General features: G+C 39.6%; 1 protein-coding gene across 1 annotated transcript in view; it reads left to right on the top strand.

Moving 5' to 3' along the window:
- The first annotated feature begins 9,162 nt into the window (after positions 1-9,162).
- col5a1 (procollagen, type V, alpha 1) overlaps positions 9,163-16,908 on the top strand; it is a 78,588-nt gene continuing 70,842 nt past the window's right edge. Inside the window, 1 exon segment of the mRNA XM_034122874.1 lies at positions 9,163-9,593. Within this exon segment, the coding sequence (XP_033978765.1) occupies positions 9,494-9,593 (100 nt within the window). The 5' untranslated portion in view covers positions 9,163-9,493.

Below are 16,908 nucleotides of genomic sequence, written 5' to 3'. Positions count from 1 at the left end.
AATAGCATGTTGGCATAGTTTGAAACAATGAGGCTTAATGCTATTTAAAACTTCCTGCCAATACTTTATAAATGCATGTATACATTTGTTGTATTTACAACCATGGAGAAATATGTTTTTCTTAACAGTAATTGGATTTTTTTCTAATATATAGGATTTATAGTGGGTTTTTCACTATAGGGCTATATCGACCATAATGAAACATCAAAATAATAAATATATTGATAGAGAACATGAAACACTGCTTTTATTATTTTATGTCGCAGTGATGTTTGGGGATTATTGAGCTCTATGTTTGAGAACTACAGCTCCCAAAATAGAGTGGTGCAGGGTTGACGTATTTACCCAGAAGTAAGCTGCGCATGGGTTCCCTCGACAACAAAGCAATGGGATTTCTCCATAGGATTTTGGAAAATAGCTTGAAATAAGGTCTGTGGAAAACGAAGCTGTTTGATAAATGCACGTTTTGAGCCGGATAATCTCCACATTTCTACCCTACTTTTATAATTTTCGAATCATAAATCTAATTGCCAGAAGCAAAATGCTAACGTTATGCTATAAACGAACTACAGCAGGGTCGCTGCTTCAACGTCACGCCAACTTAAGATCGATATTCAAAAATGCAGATTCAAAATTGTAAAAGCTGAAGCGTTTGTTTTAACAGTTTGTAAGAGCGCAGGTACTTGCTTTCAAGCAGAACAGGGGCAAACAAATGTAGCGGGAGTGTTTACGTGTTCGGCGTAATAACGTACAACGTCCTCGACAACTTCTGTAGTCCTATTCAGCCACTTGTTAACAACCATCGTAAACTCTTCAAAAATCACCAGTGGGGTCACTGCTGATGTATTTAATGTCGTAGAACAAAACGTGATCCGTCTCTTAAATTTGTGTCAACCACAGACCTTATTTCCAGCTATTTTCCAAAATGCTATGGAGAAATCCCATTGGCTCTGAGACGAGGGAACCGGTAGTGGTAAAATGCTAACTCACTTCTGGGTTTTAGGACTCGTGAAATGTAGCCCAGTTTCTTTTAGCTAATATTTATTTTAATTGACACCAATCAAAGTGTGCCAAATGACCTATTTGCAGTTTATGTTCGCATTGTATTCATGGCGGGACGGACAGACAACTAACTGATATTAAAGAAACCCTAAAAATGCCGAAATCCTCAGGCAGGTTCTGGCGCCTTTTTCTGACTTCTAAACTGAGTAATGTTTGATTGGACATACAGGTGATGGAGACAGAACTGCTAAAGTTAAACAGAATCTAAAAGTGTGTGTATTATGTCTTGCGAAAGGAATCACAGTAGGATGGAAATGTATATGCAATTGGAGACTTTTAGATGGTAGGGACTTTAAAGTCGCATTTAACGTTGACTACACTTGTTTGGAAATCTCTGCTCCCACATAGCTGGGGTTATTACAGCCTGTCCTCCTACAAAAAACGGCCATATAGGCCGATTGTTCATGCCGTTATTACGACCCAGAGACACGTTTTAAAGTGTATGTTGTTTCTTACACGACCACTAGAGGTGCTCTAGTGGTCGTGTAAGAAACAACATGCTCCCGGCCCGTTCATTGCAAACGCTCCGGAGGGACGTTTATTCACAAATAACCCTCTCTGGAAAATCCTAAATTGTGGAATAGTTTGGCCATTAAAATGCTTTTTGATTCGATTTCTGGCGAGAAGTGTATATTGTACTCTTAGAATCCACGTCCAGTCGATGTGTAGGATCTATACTGTAGTTTGATAGATATTACGAAGATGATTTGAGGTCTCGCCAGGATAACGTGTATGCAGCTTCCATGTAAAGTTAGCGTGGGTGAAAACAGTTTTTCCGGTCTCGAAGTTTTCATAATAAAACCGGATATATTCCCCTCATTCCCCGTACTGCACTATTCCACATCATCACTTTATTTTATTTTATAACTATTTTTCTTTTTGTATTGCTCTTGCTCTTATTGTTATTATGTTATTATGTTGCATTGTTGGAGAAGCCTGTGACATAACATTTTCAACTACATAATTACTCTGTAGCTATGTCAGATTGACAATAAAGAACCTTGAACCTTGAACTGTCAAATGATTACACAGTGATATCTGCATTACTCATCCACTAAAAAACATCAGTTTATCCTTGTTAATTACACAATATTGATTGGTTTAAATTGTATACAATGCTTTTGTGTTTTTAACCTTCGATTCAGAGAAACAAATCGTTTTTTCTGAGTTTCCGAAGACACTACACTACCCACAATCCCCAGCTATCGTTTGGGACTACAACATCCGCCTTGCTTTACAAACCCCGTGATTAGTCATCAAGCCCTGTGATTGGATGTTGGAGTGGCAGTGCGACAAGGTTACGCCGAGCGTCAACAGCTCTTTGAAATGGAATGGAACCACGGCAGACTTTCCAAAACTGGAATTGGACGGGTCCAGCCCCCCGGGTCCAGGCCTGTAAGTGGCGCTGTAGTCTACCACAAAAGCAGCAAAGAAGACTTGGTTACCATGGTTACCCTTCTGTTTATTCTCCGCTGTGGCTTTCTTTCTCCCTCCCCGAGGCAAGCGTTTGCTCCCGCTGCAATGCAATCCCTCCCGGTCGAGGCAAGCACTGTAATTCTCTCCGGTTAGTCCACCAGCAGATGACAAACACCCACCTCTCCGCCTCTTCCAAGGAACGAGGGGACCGTGCGGCAGAGTTTCAGTTTCAGTTTGTTTTGCCGGTCAAGATGTCCGTTAAAGTTTAAATCTTCCGGACAAAATTAGAAAAGTGCCGGTCAAAGGTCTTCTTTGTTATTTATTGAGCTTTAAAACAAATGAATAACGACTCTATATAATAAAACATGGAGATCTCTTTTTCCCCCCCTCTTCTGACAGCCCAGCAGCTGATCAGAGCACGTCTCCCCTCTCCTGCAGGGGGGCGTGGTCAGCAAAATCAGACCCGTAGACAGCAAACAGCACATAGAGCGAAATGAGGCATGGCTAAAATGCATGATCTGTTTGGTATTTTGAAAACAGAAACGTATAAATATACCTTATATAGGTATGGCCCTACAATATATCATTTAAATATAGCATGATAGGTTTCCTTTAAGTGCTTTGACAAAATATCCATAAAAAAATGTCATCTGTGGAAGCCGTAGTAGGCTACTGTAAAAAGCACGACCAATCATTTTAGCCGGCCCTGGATGGCCTACCTGCCTGTCAGCCTTCCATCTCGTACACAAACTTATCTCGTGCCCTCATTGGTCATGTGCGCGTTCGTGTGTGTTGGAGGAGGGGCTCTGTAAGGAAGTGGCAGATTTTTTCCGGCTGTGTATTTTCAAATGTTAGCGCACTCGAGCTGGTTTTTCCAAAATTACCTACCCCACCTTTAACTAAGATTAGTTAGAAAATGTTATCAACTTGAATTGACTGAATGTATTGGAAAATGGAGCTTATTAACACATGAATACTACTGTGTAATATATTTTTACATATATATTTAAGAAGTACAATATACTGTAGGAAAAGCACAAGTTTCAGGTGTGGAGCATATTCCATTATACTTTTAGAATGGACCACGGACCGCAGTTGGCCCCCAGGCTGTGGTTTGCACACCCCTGGTCTAGACTATAGTTTGAAAACGTCCCACTTTACATATTTATTAACCAGCATTTTAGTCCAATGTCATGCAGGTCACATCTTTCAACCCTAGCTCATTCCCTACTTATTTTAAACATCATTATAGCTAAATAGGTCTTATATTAGGATTTGGTTTCGTTGTTTTGCTTCGTCAGTTGCTTCAATTAGCCTACTGTTGATATGTAAAAGCCTTGGTGTAAATATTAATCTCAATATAAGAACTAAAATGTGTGTGTGGTGCAACTGCAACCTGTTTTAATTTAGTGATGGCTAAATCTCCATTTAGTTAACACTTAAGTATTGGAAACGTTCAAACTTGGAACAGCTGAGGCCTGTACTACGAAGCCGGATTTTCGCTTTGCGTGGTAACTTCAGGGTTAACTCTGGGTTTCCGGTCCTACGACGCTGGTTCACTTATTACCGGGGTAGATCTCCATGGTAACTTATACTGAACGGCAAACCTGCTCCGCAGATACGGCTCAAGAAGCTGACACAGATAAGGAAACATATGATACATTATGATGTGATATGATGTGATATGAATGATAATGGGACACATCGACGTCTGCACTCATAGTGCCGTAAGAAGTGAACCAGCGTCGTCGGACCGGAAACCCAGAGTTTACCCTGAAGTTACCTCGCTAAGCGAAGATCCGGCTTCGTAGTACAGACCTCGGGATAAGAGATCAACTCAGTGAAAGCACCGCCTGCTGACCAATCAGAGGTCAGTGTGCGGAGTTTAAAGCTATCAAGTTATATTACAGGATAATGGAAATACAGAAAAACTGCCGTTGCAGGAAAGACGGCCGGCAAAAATCAACTGACTAGAATATCACCTCCCATCTTCAGAGCAATCACATTAAATTGACGAAACACTCGAGTCAAATGTAATTAAAGTCAGCTCCACTCGTAGGTAATTCACTTCAGAAACGCTTTTCTTATATTCAATGGAATGCTCTTAACATCCCGATAGCAATGAATACATTAAATGCTTTGACAATAACATTAAATGCTTTGACAATAAATACATTAAAAATAATGTCATCTGTGGAAAGCACGACCAATTATTTTAGCCGGCCCGGCTAAAATAACTGGATGGCCTACCTGCCTGTCAGCCTTCCATCTCGTGCACAAACTTATCTCGTGCCCTCATTGGTCATGTGCATTCGTGTGTGTTGGAGGAGGGGCTCTGTAAGGAAGTCTGAAGGAAGGGGCAGATTTTATTTGGCTGCGTACTTTCAAATTCGAGCTGGTTTCTCCATTCTTACCTACCCTACCTTTAATGTACGCATTCAAACACTTTTTTTTTTACCAGCTGTATTCACCTTGCAGGTGCAACTATGTGGCTTTTATCCTGGAAAAAGTGTTTAAGTCATGGATGTTTAAAGTTTAACTTCTTCATATTTGTCTAATATTATAGTTTACTTTTCATTCAGGAAGTATGACACTGCGCTGTCAGTACGCTTGTCCATGTTTGTGATTGGTCAAATGTTGCTAACCCCGCCCCTTTCATGTGAACGCGCACTCAGCCGGACAGAGAAACCCTGGCTTGAGTTACCGAGTTGATAACCAGCGTCGTAGGACCGCTTAGCGAGATTGCGTTTGTTTTGGGTTAGTTAAGCCAGATAACTCAAACATATCCAGGGTATGTTGAACTGGATTCGTAGTACAGGCCTGTGGTTGAAGCAGCTCCTTGTGTATGTAGAGGGGGCGTGTGGCGTAGTGGGTTGTCCGTAGGTGTTCGGATCAGGGGGTCACAGGTTCAAACCCCACTGCAGTCAACATGTCGTTGTGTCCCTGAGACACTTCACCCCAAATTGCTCCTGTGGGAATTGTCCACAGTATTGAGTATGCTAGTCGCTTTGGATAAAAGCGTCTAACAAGTACCATGTAATGTAATGTGTATAGATAATGTCTTTTTTCAGCTGCAGGAAATAATAGACTCTTAGGTGCTGCTTGAGATGGATTTAATCAGGTTTTTTCTCTTTCATATCTTGGTGAATGTAAATGTGAAAAATAGTAGAAATATAATTGAAATATTGGTTCTAAACTAAAAAAGTATTACACTAAATCCCAATTCACTTGTCTTTTTCCGACTGTGTCCTATATTTTGTCTTACAGGGATGTATTTTGAGAGAGTATTCTGAATGTCCTCAGATGGGCACAACCACCAATGGTCCAGCCTCAGATAAAACACCATGTTTTTGGTTAGAACACAGTTTAAGGGAGTGTGTGCACAGGAGCAGTTAAAGAGCCTTCACATTAGTGTGGTGTAGGTACAAAGCCACCCTAAACACAGGGCTCTGCCCATAATTTGTACCATATATCTGACCACGTAACCATTATATGTCTAAGTGGTCAGTTTAGAAAAGCTGGTGTATTCTGGATATAAATATCCTCTCCTTTTCAAGTGATGCAGTTTATTTAAAAATGTGATGCCTTCAGAACCAAAGAAACATATATGGAAATAGGGGTCATTTAAGGTAAAAAGGCTGTGAGGCAGTAGGCAAGGTTGCTATGTTTCAACATGATTAATAACCCTATATATCCAGTGTATGGTTCCAACCTGTTCACTGATGCCATCTGACAGGAGATTAAAGGTCTGTAGCCCATTTTTCATTTCTCTAAATGCATTTGTCAGTCAGTACATTATGATTTTCGGGTTACAAAAGAGCATGTGAGTGCAGACAAAAAACAGTCATGATGCAGTTGTGCTTCTTTAATTTTATATTCTCCAAAAGCTTTAAGACAATTTTCCAAACTAAACGACCCACTATATAACCATTTGTATATGAATTACTCATAACGTGTTTCCGTGAACTCTCAAAAGAAAACAATTGTTGCCTGGATCCTTTTACAATGAATGGAAAAAACTGAAAAATTCATGATGAAATACAGTTATTAGGGACTGCGTTTGAATAGCAAAACAATATGAAAACAACTAGGCCTACTTACACATTTTCACATAAATCGCGCATGTAATCCAAATCTCATTTAAAAATGAATATGCTCACTACTTGTTACTAAACAACTGGATTGACGTTTGATAAACAAATGTTCATTTCATGGGTGAGGTATTTCTTTAATGGCGCTCGCTTGGACAATATTTCATGTTTCATCATTTTATATTGTAGTCTGTACTATCACTCAGTGTCCAGTCTAACATACTGTAACAAGTCACTTGCGTGTGTAAAGATGGTTTTCACCTCGTAATGTGACACAGTGTCAGATGTCGCAACAATATTTTGCTGTTTGTTTATCGTGTCAACTTTTACTGCAAGGGCACTTAACGGAGGTCTGCCCCCCACTGCAGCAGCCATATGACAGCTGAGACAACGTCAGCAAGAGCTGGTGTCTGAATTTCACCATGGCACCAAAAAGTTATTTACAATTCAATTCAATTAAATTCAAAACCTTTATTTATCCAGATGAAATCCCATTGAGATCATTGATCTCTTTTTCAAGGGAGACCTGCAGAAAAACAGCAGTTATTAATCAGATGGTTGTTTATCAAAACCAGACATTATTCTTTTCATTGTGGAGTGCTTAAATGGACTTGCTAAACTGTGAAATGCTTCATACAAAATGTATATTCAAGTACAACTCAACAATCAGTTCAGATCCAGTTGAGCTTGAAGCACTATAACTTATCAGTAATGTATAACTTTGAATCAACCAGTCAAAGCAAACTTTTCATGGAAGCTGTGATGTACGTCAGATATCACTGTAACGTTTGAATACAGTGAGAAAATACAGAACTGAGAAAAGGCAGCTTAAATGCAATCTAATCACTGGAAAAAAAATGTACAAATTATTATTCATCAATGAGGGTGAATTTACTACTTTGCAATATTTTTTTTCCAGTGATTAGATTGCATTTAAGCTGCCTTTTCTCAGTTCTGTATTTTCTCACTGTATTCAAACGTTACAGTGACATCTGACGTACATCACAGCTTCCATGAAAAGTTTGCTTTGACTGGTTGATTCAAAGTTATACATTACTGATAAGTTATAGTGCTTCAAGCTCAACTGGATCTGAACTGATTGTTGAGTTGTTCTTGAATATACACTTTGTATGAAGCATTTCACAGTTTAGCAAGTCCATTTAAGCACTCCTAAATGAAAAGAATAATGTCTGGTTTTGATAAACAACCATCTGATTAATAACTGCTGTTTTTCTGTTGTTCTTCGTGTCCAAAATTGGGCCTGTCCATGATAAAAGCTGGACCATCTTGCCAGAGAGTCACTTATCACTTATGAATCCATCGTGTCCAAAATAGCACTCAAACTTTCATTGATTGAGTGAAGCTTACTCATCCCCCAGCTTGTGTACCTGTAAAAGAGCCACCAAATAATAATTGAGATGCTGTGAACCTTGGGCCTTTCACTTAGTTACCCATCATCATGGTAATTTTTACATGTATTTCTATTTTTAGATTTATATATACAAAATCTAATGATAAATCAGGAGGTACAGTAGATGCATGGTCTCAAATCGGAAGGCTGGTGGTTTCATTGCCATCCTCTGCAGTCAACATGTTGATGTGTCCTTGGTAGTTTTTACCCCAAAATGCTCCGATGGCAAGGCCAATGTGTGTGTGTGTGTGTGTGTGTGTGTGTGTGTGCGTGCGTGTGTGTGTGTTAGTTTTCCTGAGCAGGTGTCAGCTTGTATGGCAGCCGTATGAATGTGTGTGAATGATTGAATTCTGATTTGCATGTGTAAAAGCACTTTGAGGGGTGGCAAATACTGGAAAAGTGCTTTATAAATGCATAAAATGTATATAGTGCTTTTAAATAAATAAATGCAATTACATTTACAATTTAAGTTAATAATAATAATAATAAGTTGCTAGTTATTGAATAAGAACAAAACAAGTTGGACATTTGGAAATAGTGGCCTCACATTGTTCAGAATCAGAATCGGTTTTATTCCCAAGGCCTATCCCACAAACGACGAATGTATATGGCGCATACAAAGACATAGAAAGAAGAATAGGCTACGTAGGAAAAAATGTAGGCCTATAGGCTATATAGAAACTATTATAAAAGCTCTTAAAAAATATATGTTAAGACTATTGTAACAAGTCAATATTTACACAAAATATAACTATGTGTTAAAGAACAACCTGGCTGGCTACATGTAATACATACTTAATTTAAATACATGTCAGCTAGATAACCTACATTTAGGCTACTGTTCCACAGGCTGGGTCAGTGCTTTTAGTGGAGCCCACCTGTTGATGCAACACAACCCTACTCTTAAAACCAACTATATTGAATCGCCCTCCTTTCTCCATGACTTCTCCCAGTCGCAGTTTGCTTTTCCCGCCCTGCCTCTCTATGGAAGAAGTGGACTCCATGCAGAAGAGCTTAGAGCGCTCAGACTTGTAGGCGTGAAACTTTCCCCCAACTTCTCCTCCTCCCCCGGCCAGGAACAGGGCTGGCTCTAATGTATGGACCGCTCTGATTTGCCCGAGCCTGCTGTCCGCCGAGTGACTGACAGCCCGGGGGGAGAGCTTTTCTGTGCGCCGTAGCCCCGTTGGACTTGAAGGGGCTCTACGTGACGGCTGAGGAGTGGGCAGGCAACACTTCTGAACGGAGCGCAGCAGTGCAGCACAGTTCAGACACGCAGAGAGGAGAGGAGCCGTGCGGAGAGACGGGTGCCCATCCGTTAACTAGCTGGAGGAACGCACACTAACAATCCCTTATGGCTGCTTGAGAAATAACCAAACACCCCCCCTCCCCCTTTTTTCTCTTTCTCTGGGACTTTTGGCTTTTTAGTATTGTCCTGACCAGAAGTTGTTGCAAGTCGAGTTAGTTTCTCCAAGTTGAAAAGTGAATCCACTTGCCGGGGACGTCTCTGGCGGTCATGGATACCCATATAAGATGGAAAGTTAAACGGACGATAAGGGACGCCCAAATCACTTTAGCGGTGATTCTGCTTTTTGTCACATCGCAAGCAAGTTCAGGTAAGATGCAGCTGTGAGATGTGTGGGTTCATTTTGAAGCTGCGCTGAAAAAAAGTTTTTCTCTCTGGGTAAAGTGGATCCACCCCTCCTCCTAAACTCATCTTTGTGCCTTATTGCTGCCTTTATGTATACAGCTTGGTTTTTTAAACTAAGGGACTTGTCAAAGCATCATAGGACTGTGTGTTTTTGAGAGAAGGGGTTTTCTTTTGAGAATAACTCAGGGAGGTTTGCCACTTATTGGGTCTGAGGAGCTGGTTTGCAGTGAAGTTGTACAATGCCACTGGAAAAACTTGCAAACGTTTTTAAATATAGATATAACCCTGAATAATCTTGTTTTGAAAAGGTTTGCATGCATTTGATGGTGAAATAATAAACTGTACAGTATGTCCCGGGTCACAAATAACATCTGTTTTTCAGATGTTACTTACTGTAAAGCATTTTTCTGTCTTGCATTTTCCAAACTTATTATGAACTTCTAAGTATAACTTCTAACTTATTGTAAGTCGCTTTGGATAAAAGCGTCAGCTAAATGCAATGTAATGTAATAACTTTTCTGTGTTGCAGTTAGAGAAAGTGTGAAGAGAGTTTTTCCAAAGCTTTTTTCCTTTTTCTTTTTTTTTACTGATGAGGGATGAGCATAATTTTAAAGGGAGGTGCTGCAGCTCATCTGAAGTGGTAGGGTGGAGCCGCCTTAAAGACTAACATCAAACACACATTCTATAGCTCGAGGCGCTGTGTTTAGGCTTAAACCCCAATATATTTATTAATTACATTCTACAAATACTCCACATAACAGTTATGTGATTTAGAGTGTCGAAAATAGGAGTGTTAACGTTTGGCATATCAGTTAAATATCAGTTAAACCCAGCCTGTAGGCTCCAAAGGCTTGAAAGAAGAAGTTATTTTTTATCATTAGACCCTTCACTGTGGCAGTGTGTTGTCCCGTGGGGGTCCAGAGGTCAGGCAGTGCTGTGGTGGTGGGGCTGGGGTCCGGCCTACATGTATTATTAGCTGCTTAGCTGCGTGGCATGGTTGGTGGTCTGCTGTCTGCCGTAAGGCTCTGACACTGCAGGACTTTAAGGTGAACAGGTGCTTTCTGCTGTCTGCTTCAGGGACAGTAAGAAAGTCTCCAAGATTGTGCCAAAGTTACCAATGGGATGTCACACCGAGTCAGCTGCTTGATTCAAAGCTATGTAAAATGAGAAATGAGCTTAATGGAAAACAGATGAATTTGAAGTGGTTTTAAGTTCATATAGGGTATAGACATATAAAGGCTTTACTGCAGCCTGTTGATTTTTTATGTTGCCTATAAACACTGGTGGTTAAGTGAACACATCTTAGGTCACTCTATGGAGTTTTTGATGACAGAGGGGGAGTTTGACTTGAGTTTTTGGGACCAGAAACAGTGGGACTGAATCCATTTTGGTGCTGGAAGCTGGATTTAATCAGCGCTTTAGCTCCGATAGAGAGGAACCAGAGTCTTGTAAGGGACCCTCAAGGGGTCTGGTACAATTCCTGAAACTTGACACTTGACACATGCCGAATGGGAAATACTTGATGACTAAAGCAACATGCCAAATACATGCACGTTTTGTGTCAACTAATCACCAATTCTAAAGTTGAAGATTTTCACTTTTCTTAAAGTTTTCAAACTGATGAGTTGAGCTTTCAGTGGATTAAACTCAGTCTTTGCTTTTATATTCACTTTATGTCGAAATATAGTCAAATATAACATCTATACACACCTTTCCCAACAACGTGTGGTGGAAACGGTAATCGTTGACGATTAGCCAGTTGTCAGCAGTAAAAGTTAATCTTGACCCTAACCACATGACCTCTTAGCCTCAGGGAGGACTCGGTATACATTCATCTGAAAGCTTGCAGAGGCCTGCCCACACACCAGCACGGCTCAACTCTACACAGTGTACTCCAATTAAAATGCAGGTTTAAAATAATTTATATGGGTTGAACTGTAAAAATAAATTAAATATTCATTGTCTATTTTGTAATCATTACATATTCTTTAATTATCTACTTTATCAAATTGATACACTTGAAAAAAAAATAGTTGGCATATTTCCATATGGGATTTTGACATTCAACTGAGATTAAATCAAAAGTGATTGGGCAGCTATAATAACACTGCAGGCACAGTTAAGAGACGTGATGTTAGGTCTTTCAAACTCTTTCATTTCAACATTTGTCGATTGTTGAAATCCAATGACTCGTTCCACAAGGTATTAAGTTAATCTTGGACTGTTAAAACAAATCCCTTATTAAATCATTCATATAAAAAAGAAAGAAAGAAAAAAAGAAAGACAAATGTGGTTATATGGATTAGAAGCGTAATCTAAACTCTACAAAACCCAATTTTTAAGTATTAAAATGTAACATTTCGAGTTTTAGCTCACAAAACTGCATTCATTTTGGGGGTTCACCACCTGGAGGCAGCAGACCAAGCTGCAAACAATCATTGTACTTCCCTTTTTACACATCTAGCACACACATAGCTGTAATAAGAGTTACTTTTATGTCTCCATGGCGAATGTAAGTGTAATATTCCTTTTTCTTTAGATTAGTCTTGGTTTCCAGTAACTCCTTTGAAAAATACACTAGCCTTTAGCTTGCGAAGGGTTCCACAGTGCACATTAGCTTACTTGTTGCTATCTTCTTTGTTCTGATGTGTGTTGAGCACTGAAATCAGCTGCTTGCTGCTGCTGCTGCTGCTGCTGCAAACACGGTTGATAGAATAGTGACAGTTAGTTTTCTGCAATAAAGGTGTAGGCTGTTAGCAAAGAGATGCTAAAAGTTCAGAAGAGCTTAGCCAATCTCCACAGTTGGTTGATACTTTTTCAGTTGGTCTGTCACACCCCCTTTCACATTATTCATTGTCCTTTTTTAATATCATTTTATTGAGTGTATGACTAGTTCAAAGTTGTACTGGTACCCTGAAAAAGAAAAAATGTACTAAATGTAGCTTAGCATGTTAGCCTGTTAGCAATACAATCATGGACTAGCATTATGGTTACTGAAAAACCAAACCGTAAAGATAACATTTTAAAATATGCCTCTGCGGTTGCATTATATTCTCAAAGACTAAGAAATTAGTTTATTGCAAACTACAAACGTGTTCAAAGTGAACAGCAACCTGAGGTTAAAGGGGATTGGTGCACTGCATGTACAATCAAACACTAAGAGACTGAGCAAAGGCCTAATCCAATTCAGGGAGGTAGCTTCACCTTTGCATTAATAAGCAGATCTCACTTTAAAAGTGGTACTAACAGAAGGCTTATAAGACATGGAGGTTAAGAATGAGAAGAGGGGTCAGAGTTCAGAGGTCAGAACTTTAGAATTGCCACTGCTGTTAGGTTTACAGTTTCATTGCCTGAAGAAAGGAATTCTTGCTATTGAAGCTCCACTGCTGCTTGTTCAATAAATTGTCCTCTGACTTTTGGAGGTCAGAAAGGAAGATTAGAAGTGTGTGTAGTTATATGTTTTTGGCCAGTGGTTGATGCTCTTGTAAGAATAGAATATCTGCATAAGTTACACTTAGTTAGTTGGACTTCGGTCTAGAGAATCCTTTGACATCTTTTGTCCTGGATGCAGAATCGAAACAGAATAAGGTTATAAAAGTTTTTTTCTGCCTTCTTTCTAGGTTTAGGGTTATGTTTGTTTTTTGTTTGTGTTACTAAATAACATAAATTCAAATTAGGGATGCACAATATTTATTGAGTATCATATCATCCTTGCTCGAATCAAACCCATCTCTGAACTTAACCTTCGTTACTATCTCAACGCACAACTGTAACGTTTCGTGATGCCAAATCTAGCCAGGGGCGTAAAGTAGGGGAGCCATTGGCGCCTTGGCTCCCGTTGTGATGGGACCACAGCCATTTTCCAACTCAACCTTTTACATTTGATCTAATTTAAACATCTGTAGATTTGTGTGACACTATTGCAGTGACACAATCTGTCCACAGACAGACACAGAGACTTCAAAAGTGACTGGAAATAATCCAAAGTGTGCATCCCTAATTCAAATGTAATAGACAAGCTTGCCCCCTAGTGATTGACCTCAGTTGCTTTGTAGTTTTATGATCAGCATAGAAATGCTGTGGAACAAATCTTCCTTCTTTAAACGGTTTCCTTTGTTTCTGCAAAGTTTCTTTTTCAACTTAGTTTCCATAATCAACGGACTCTTTTCACAAGTCTTATACAATCAGTTTTGACTGTTTTTACCGTGGTTTGTTATAATTAATTAAGCAAAGGCTTTTTGTCTGTTGCAAACATTCACACCAGACCATAACTTACTTGAGCTGGCGAGTACTTTTAGTCATCAAAAATACTGAAATAACATTCTTTGCATACCTTGTGCAAGTGAAATCAAGGATGGATTTTGTCTAAAGCTTCTGATGCTAATAGACGACAGTGTTGAAAGGAGCAGTGGAAATAAACAATCGGAGAATTGTCATGACTCAAGAATAAGGTTAGATATCAAGAGATGGTATTTGTTTTATACTTATGTAGACTAGGATTAAATAGAATAAGGCCTTTCTGTTTCACTGAACGCCTTCACATCTGGATTCAATAAGTTCCATTGTGCTGTCTGCTAAGCCCTCCAAAAACCCAGAAAAAATGTCTTCCAGATGTTTTCTTCCCATTCTTGGTGGAACAGGGGACCATGAAAAGATTATACTGTTGCATTTTTCAAAAGAAAATACACCATTCTGAGCTGGTTCTTACCGAAAATTCCTAATCGAATAACATCTGCAGCCTTATAGCTGAGTTTGTAAAAATAATAGCAGTGTGCCTTGCCTTTCAGCCAGCTTTGAACATATCCAGGGTCATTAAAAGGTTCTTTTTGTTTAAGGCAGCCTACTTTATGGCAGGGTTAAAGGTTGGATACAGCTGGTCCGCAGCTGTTTTTCATTACAGTCTCTTTATATATGGACGGCTATTCTTAAAGGAATTTATATGGATAAGTAAAAATGTCCCTTTTGTCACTATTCAAAGTTCTTTCTGGGGCCAATTAGAGAGGCCCATAGAAGTGAGTGAATCCATGCAAAATTGAACAAATTGCTGAACTTCCGGTATTATTTGTTTGGATATTTTGAGAGGATGCTAACAGCTGGTTGCACTAAACGATGCCAATACATTTTTTTTAAATGTAATGTCATTTTCCATTTGTATGACTGAATGGAAGGACATAAAAAAGTTATGGTTTCATTCTACCAAAATCCAGCTTAAAGGTGAGAGGCAGACATGGCACGAGGTTTAAAACACTGTCATCATCTCAGTAATCATCTCTCAGGCAGATTTGTAATTGTAATTTATCTGCGGGGTTTCTCTCGGTTGTTTCTTACTCACCCTAAAGTGGCAATCCTGAGGTCATGTCCTACTCAATCAGATAGGTAGCTGTGAGAAAAAGTGGCTTCTTGTGTGTGCCTATTGCCATGGCGCTGAGGAAGGAATCTGAGTTAGCTGGACTGTGGAGAAGAGCAGTGACCCTGCAACTGCATGTGCCACTTACCCCTGTAAATGCAGGCTTTGTGGAAAGGACTCTGTAAATCAGCTCTAATGCCTGATAACAACACGGGAGATAAAACAAAATATGCGGGGAAAGTTTTTGACCCTGTGTCTGAGTTAAGGAGATCCTTTGTGCAGGACAAATAGGGCATTATTTGCCATATCCTGGACAGTATAACGTCTATTCCTTTCCAGACTCATTAAGGGTCAAATAATTGTTTTGTACTGCTGAATAGACCTCTGTACTCATGACACAGTTTGCTTGATTTTAGGCCAGATGGTTTTTCTCTTTAGGTGTTGCCTGCCCAAAGCTATTATCTACTAAAACACAGCAAAGATGGGTCGTTTATTCTTTATTCCCTGACAGGAAAAAGGGAGGAAAAAGGGAACAAAATGAAGGCAGCGGTGTTTGATATGTCCCCACGATCACAGCAGTGATGTAAAAGTTGGATGTGCAACCTCATGATGCAACTCCCACTCCTGTATTTGATTTTCACAGTATGCTTTGTTGCAGCATGTAGTGCATGGCAGGGTACAAAAGTTAGTCTGGTCCCTGCTCACAAGCCCAGTATTCACTTCAGCTGGGAAACAGTACTTTTCTCTGTAATGGGGTATTATAATCATGGAGCATGGAAAGCAATGTATGACTCATCCTTTCCAACCTCATTCCCCCTTTCCCCAGCCGAGCTTAGCCACAGGCTGTGCAGTAGGAATACTGAGGGTAAGCATTTCTTTCCTACTAGGGGAAATACAATAGTTTCTGGTCACTCCTGAAACGTCACCGTCTTTTGGCGACTTCAATTGATACTTTATTAGGTGATGAAACGAGTAGGAGTTGGAACGGAAAGGCAACATTAAATCAAGGCTTTTCAGCTTATTCAGCAGCATTCAGTAATTAAGCGTTGGGCTTAATTATTTTTGGTTTTGTTTTAACAAGGGACCAAGCTACAGTTTGACCGCATGCAGTAGTTTGTGCTGAAGCAGGACACATGTTAGACTAATGAAGAGAGCAGAGATAAGTGTTTGAGCAACACTGTCGTCTATAGGAATTACATTCATGTGCAACCCAAAAGTGCATTTAAAGAAAACCTTTATCGAAATGATGAGGAAAAAACATTAGTCGTGAATAGTTATTAGCCGAACAAATGAAATATTATATTCCATTGATCAATCAATAATTTTTATTTTGTGTATAACCACAAAGAATGAATACGTTTTTTTTTTTGTACGCTTAGAATGAACTTTTCATCTCTATATAGGGAACAATCAGCCATATTCATACAGTGGTAGGTTCTTTTACACACATGAACAAAAACATTACTTTTACTGTTTGTAGTGTTATTTAAAGGTCATATTTATTGCTAATAACACATTTAAATCCACCAGGCCCAGGGACACTGATTGACAGTAGATTCCTCATGTGATTCAGCCTACTGTCAGTCAGGCTGTTTATTGGCTCAGTACCTTGTGTTCCCCTACAGCGTGAAAGCTGCGCTGTGTTTAAGATACCGGCAGGAGACGAGCTGACAGTTGTTTTGGGCGTCACGGCAACGCTGGCAGATCATTAGGCACTACATGATATGGCAAGCCTTCCTTTCCCCGGGCTGCAATTACTGTGTTATCACTTTCACAAAAACAGTGATTGATAACCTAAATGTTCCCCTTTCATTTTCCATTTTCGTGTTGTGTCACTTTTTCCACACCTAAGCGCTGCAATAAATGTAGCCCATCCTTTCTCTATAATAGTATTTCCCTTTAGTCATTGTTTGCATAATTACATCAGGACATG

This window comes from Trematomus bernacchii, unplaced genomic scaffold, assembly GCF_902827165.1.
Source record: "Trematomus bernacchii unplaced genomic scaffold, fTreBer1.1, whole genome shotgun sequence".
NCBI classification, from domain to species: domain Eukaryota; kingdom Metazoa; phylum Chordata; class Actinopteri; order Perciformes; family Nototheniidae; genus Trematomus; species Trematomus bernacchii.
Note: the sequence above shows the minus strand (reverse complement) of the source record. Positions and strands in the feature narration are given on the sequence as shown.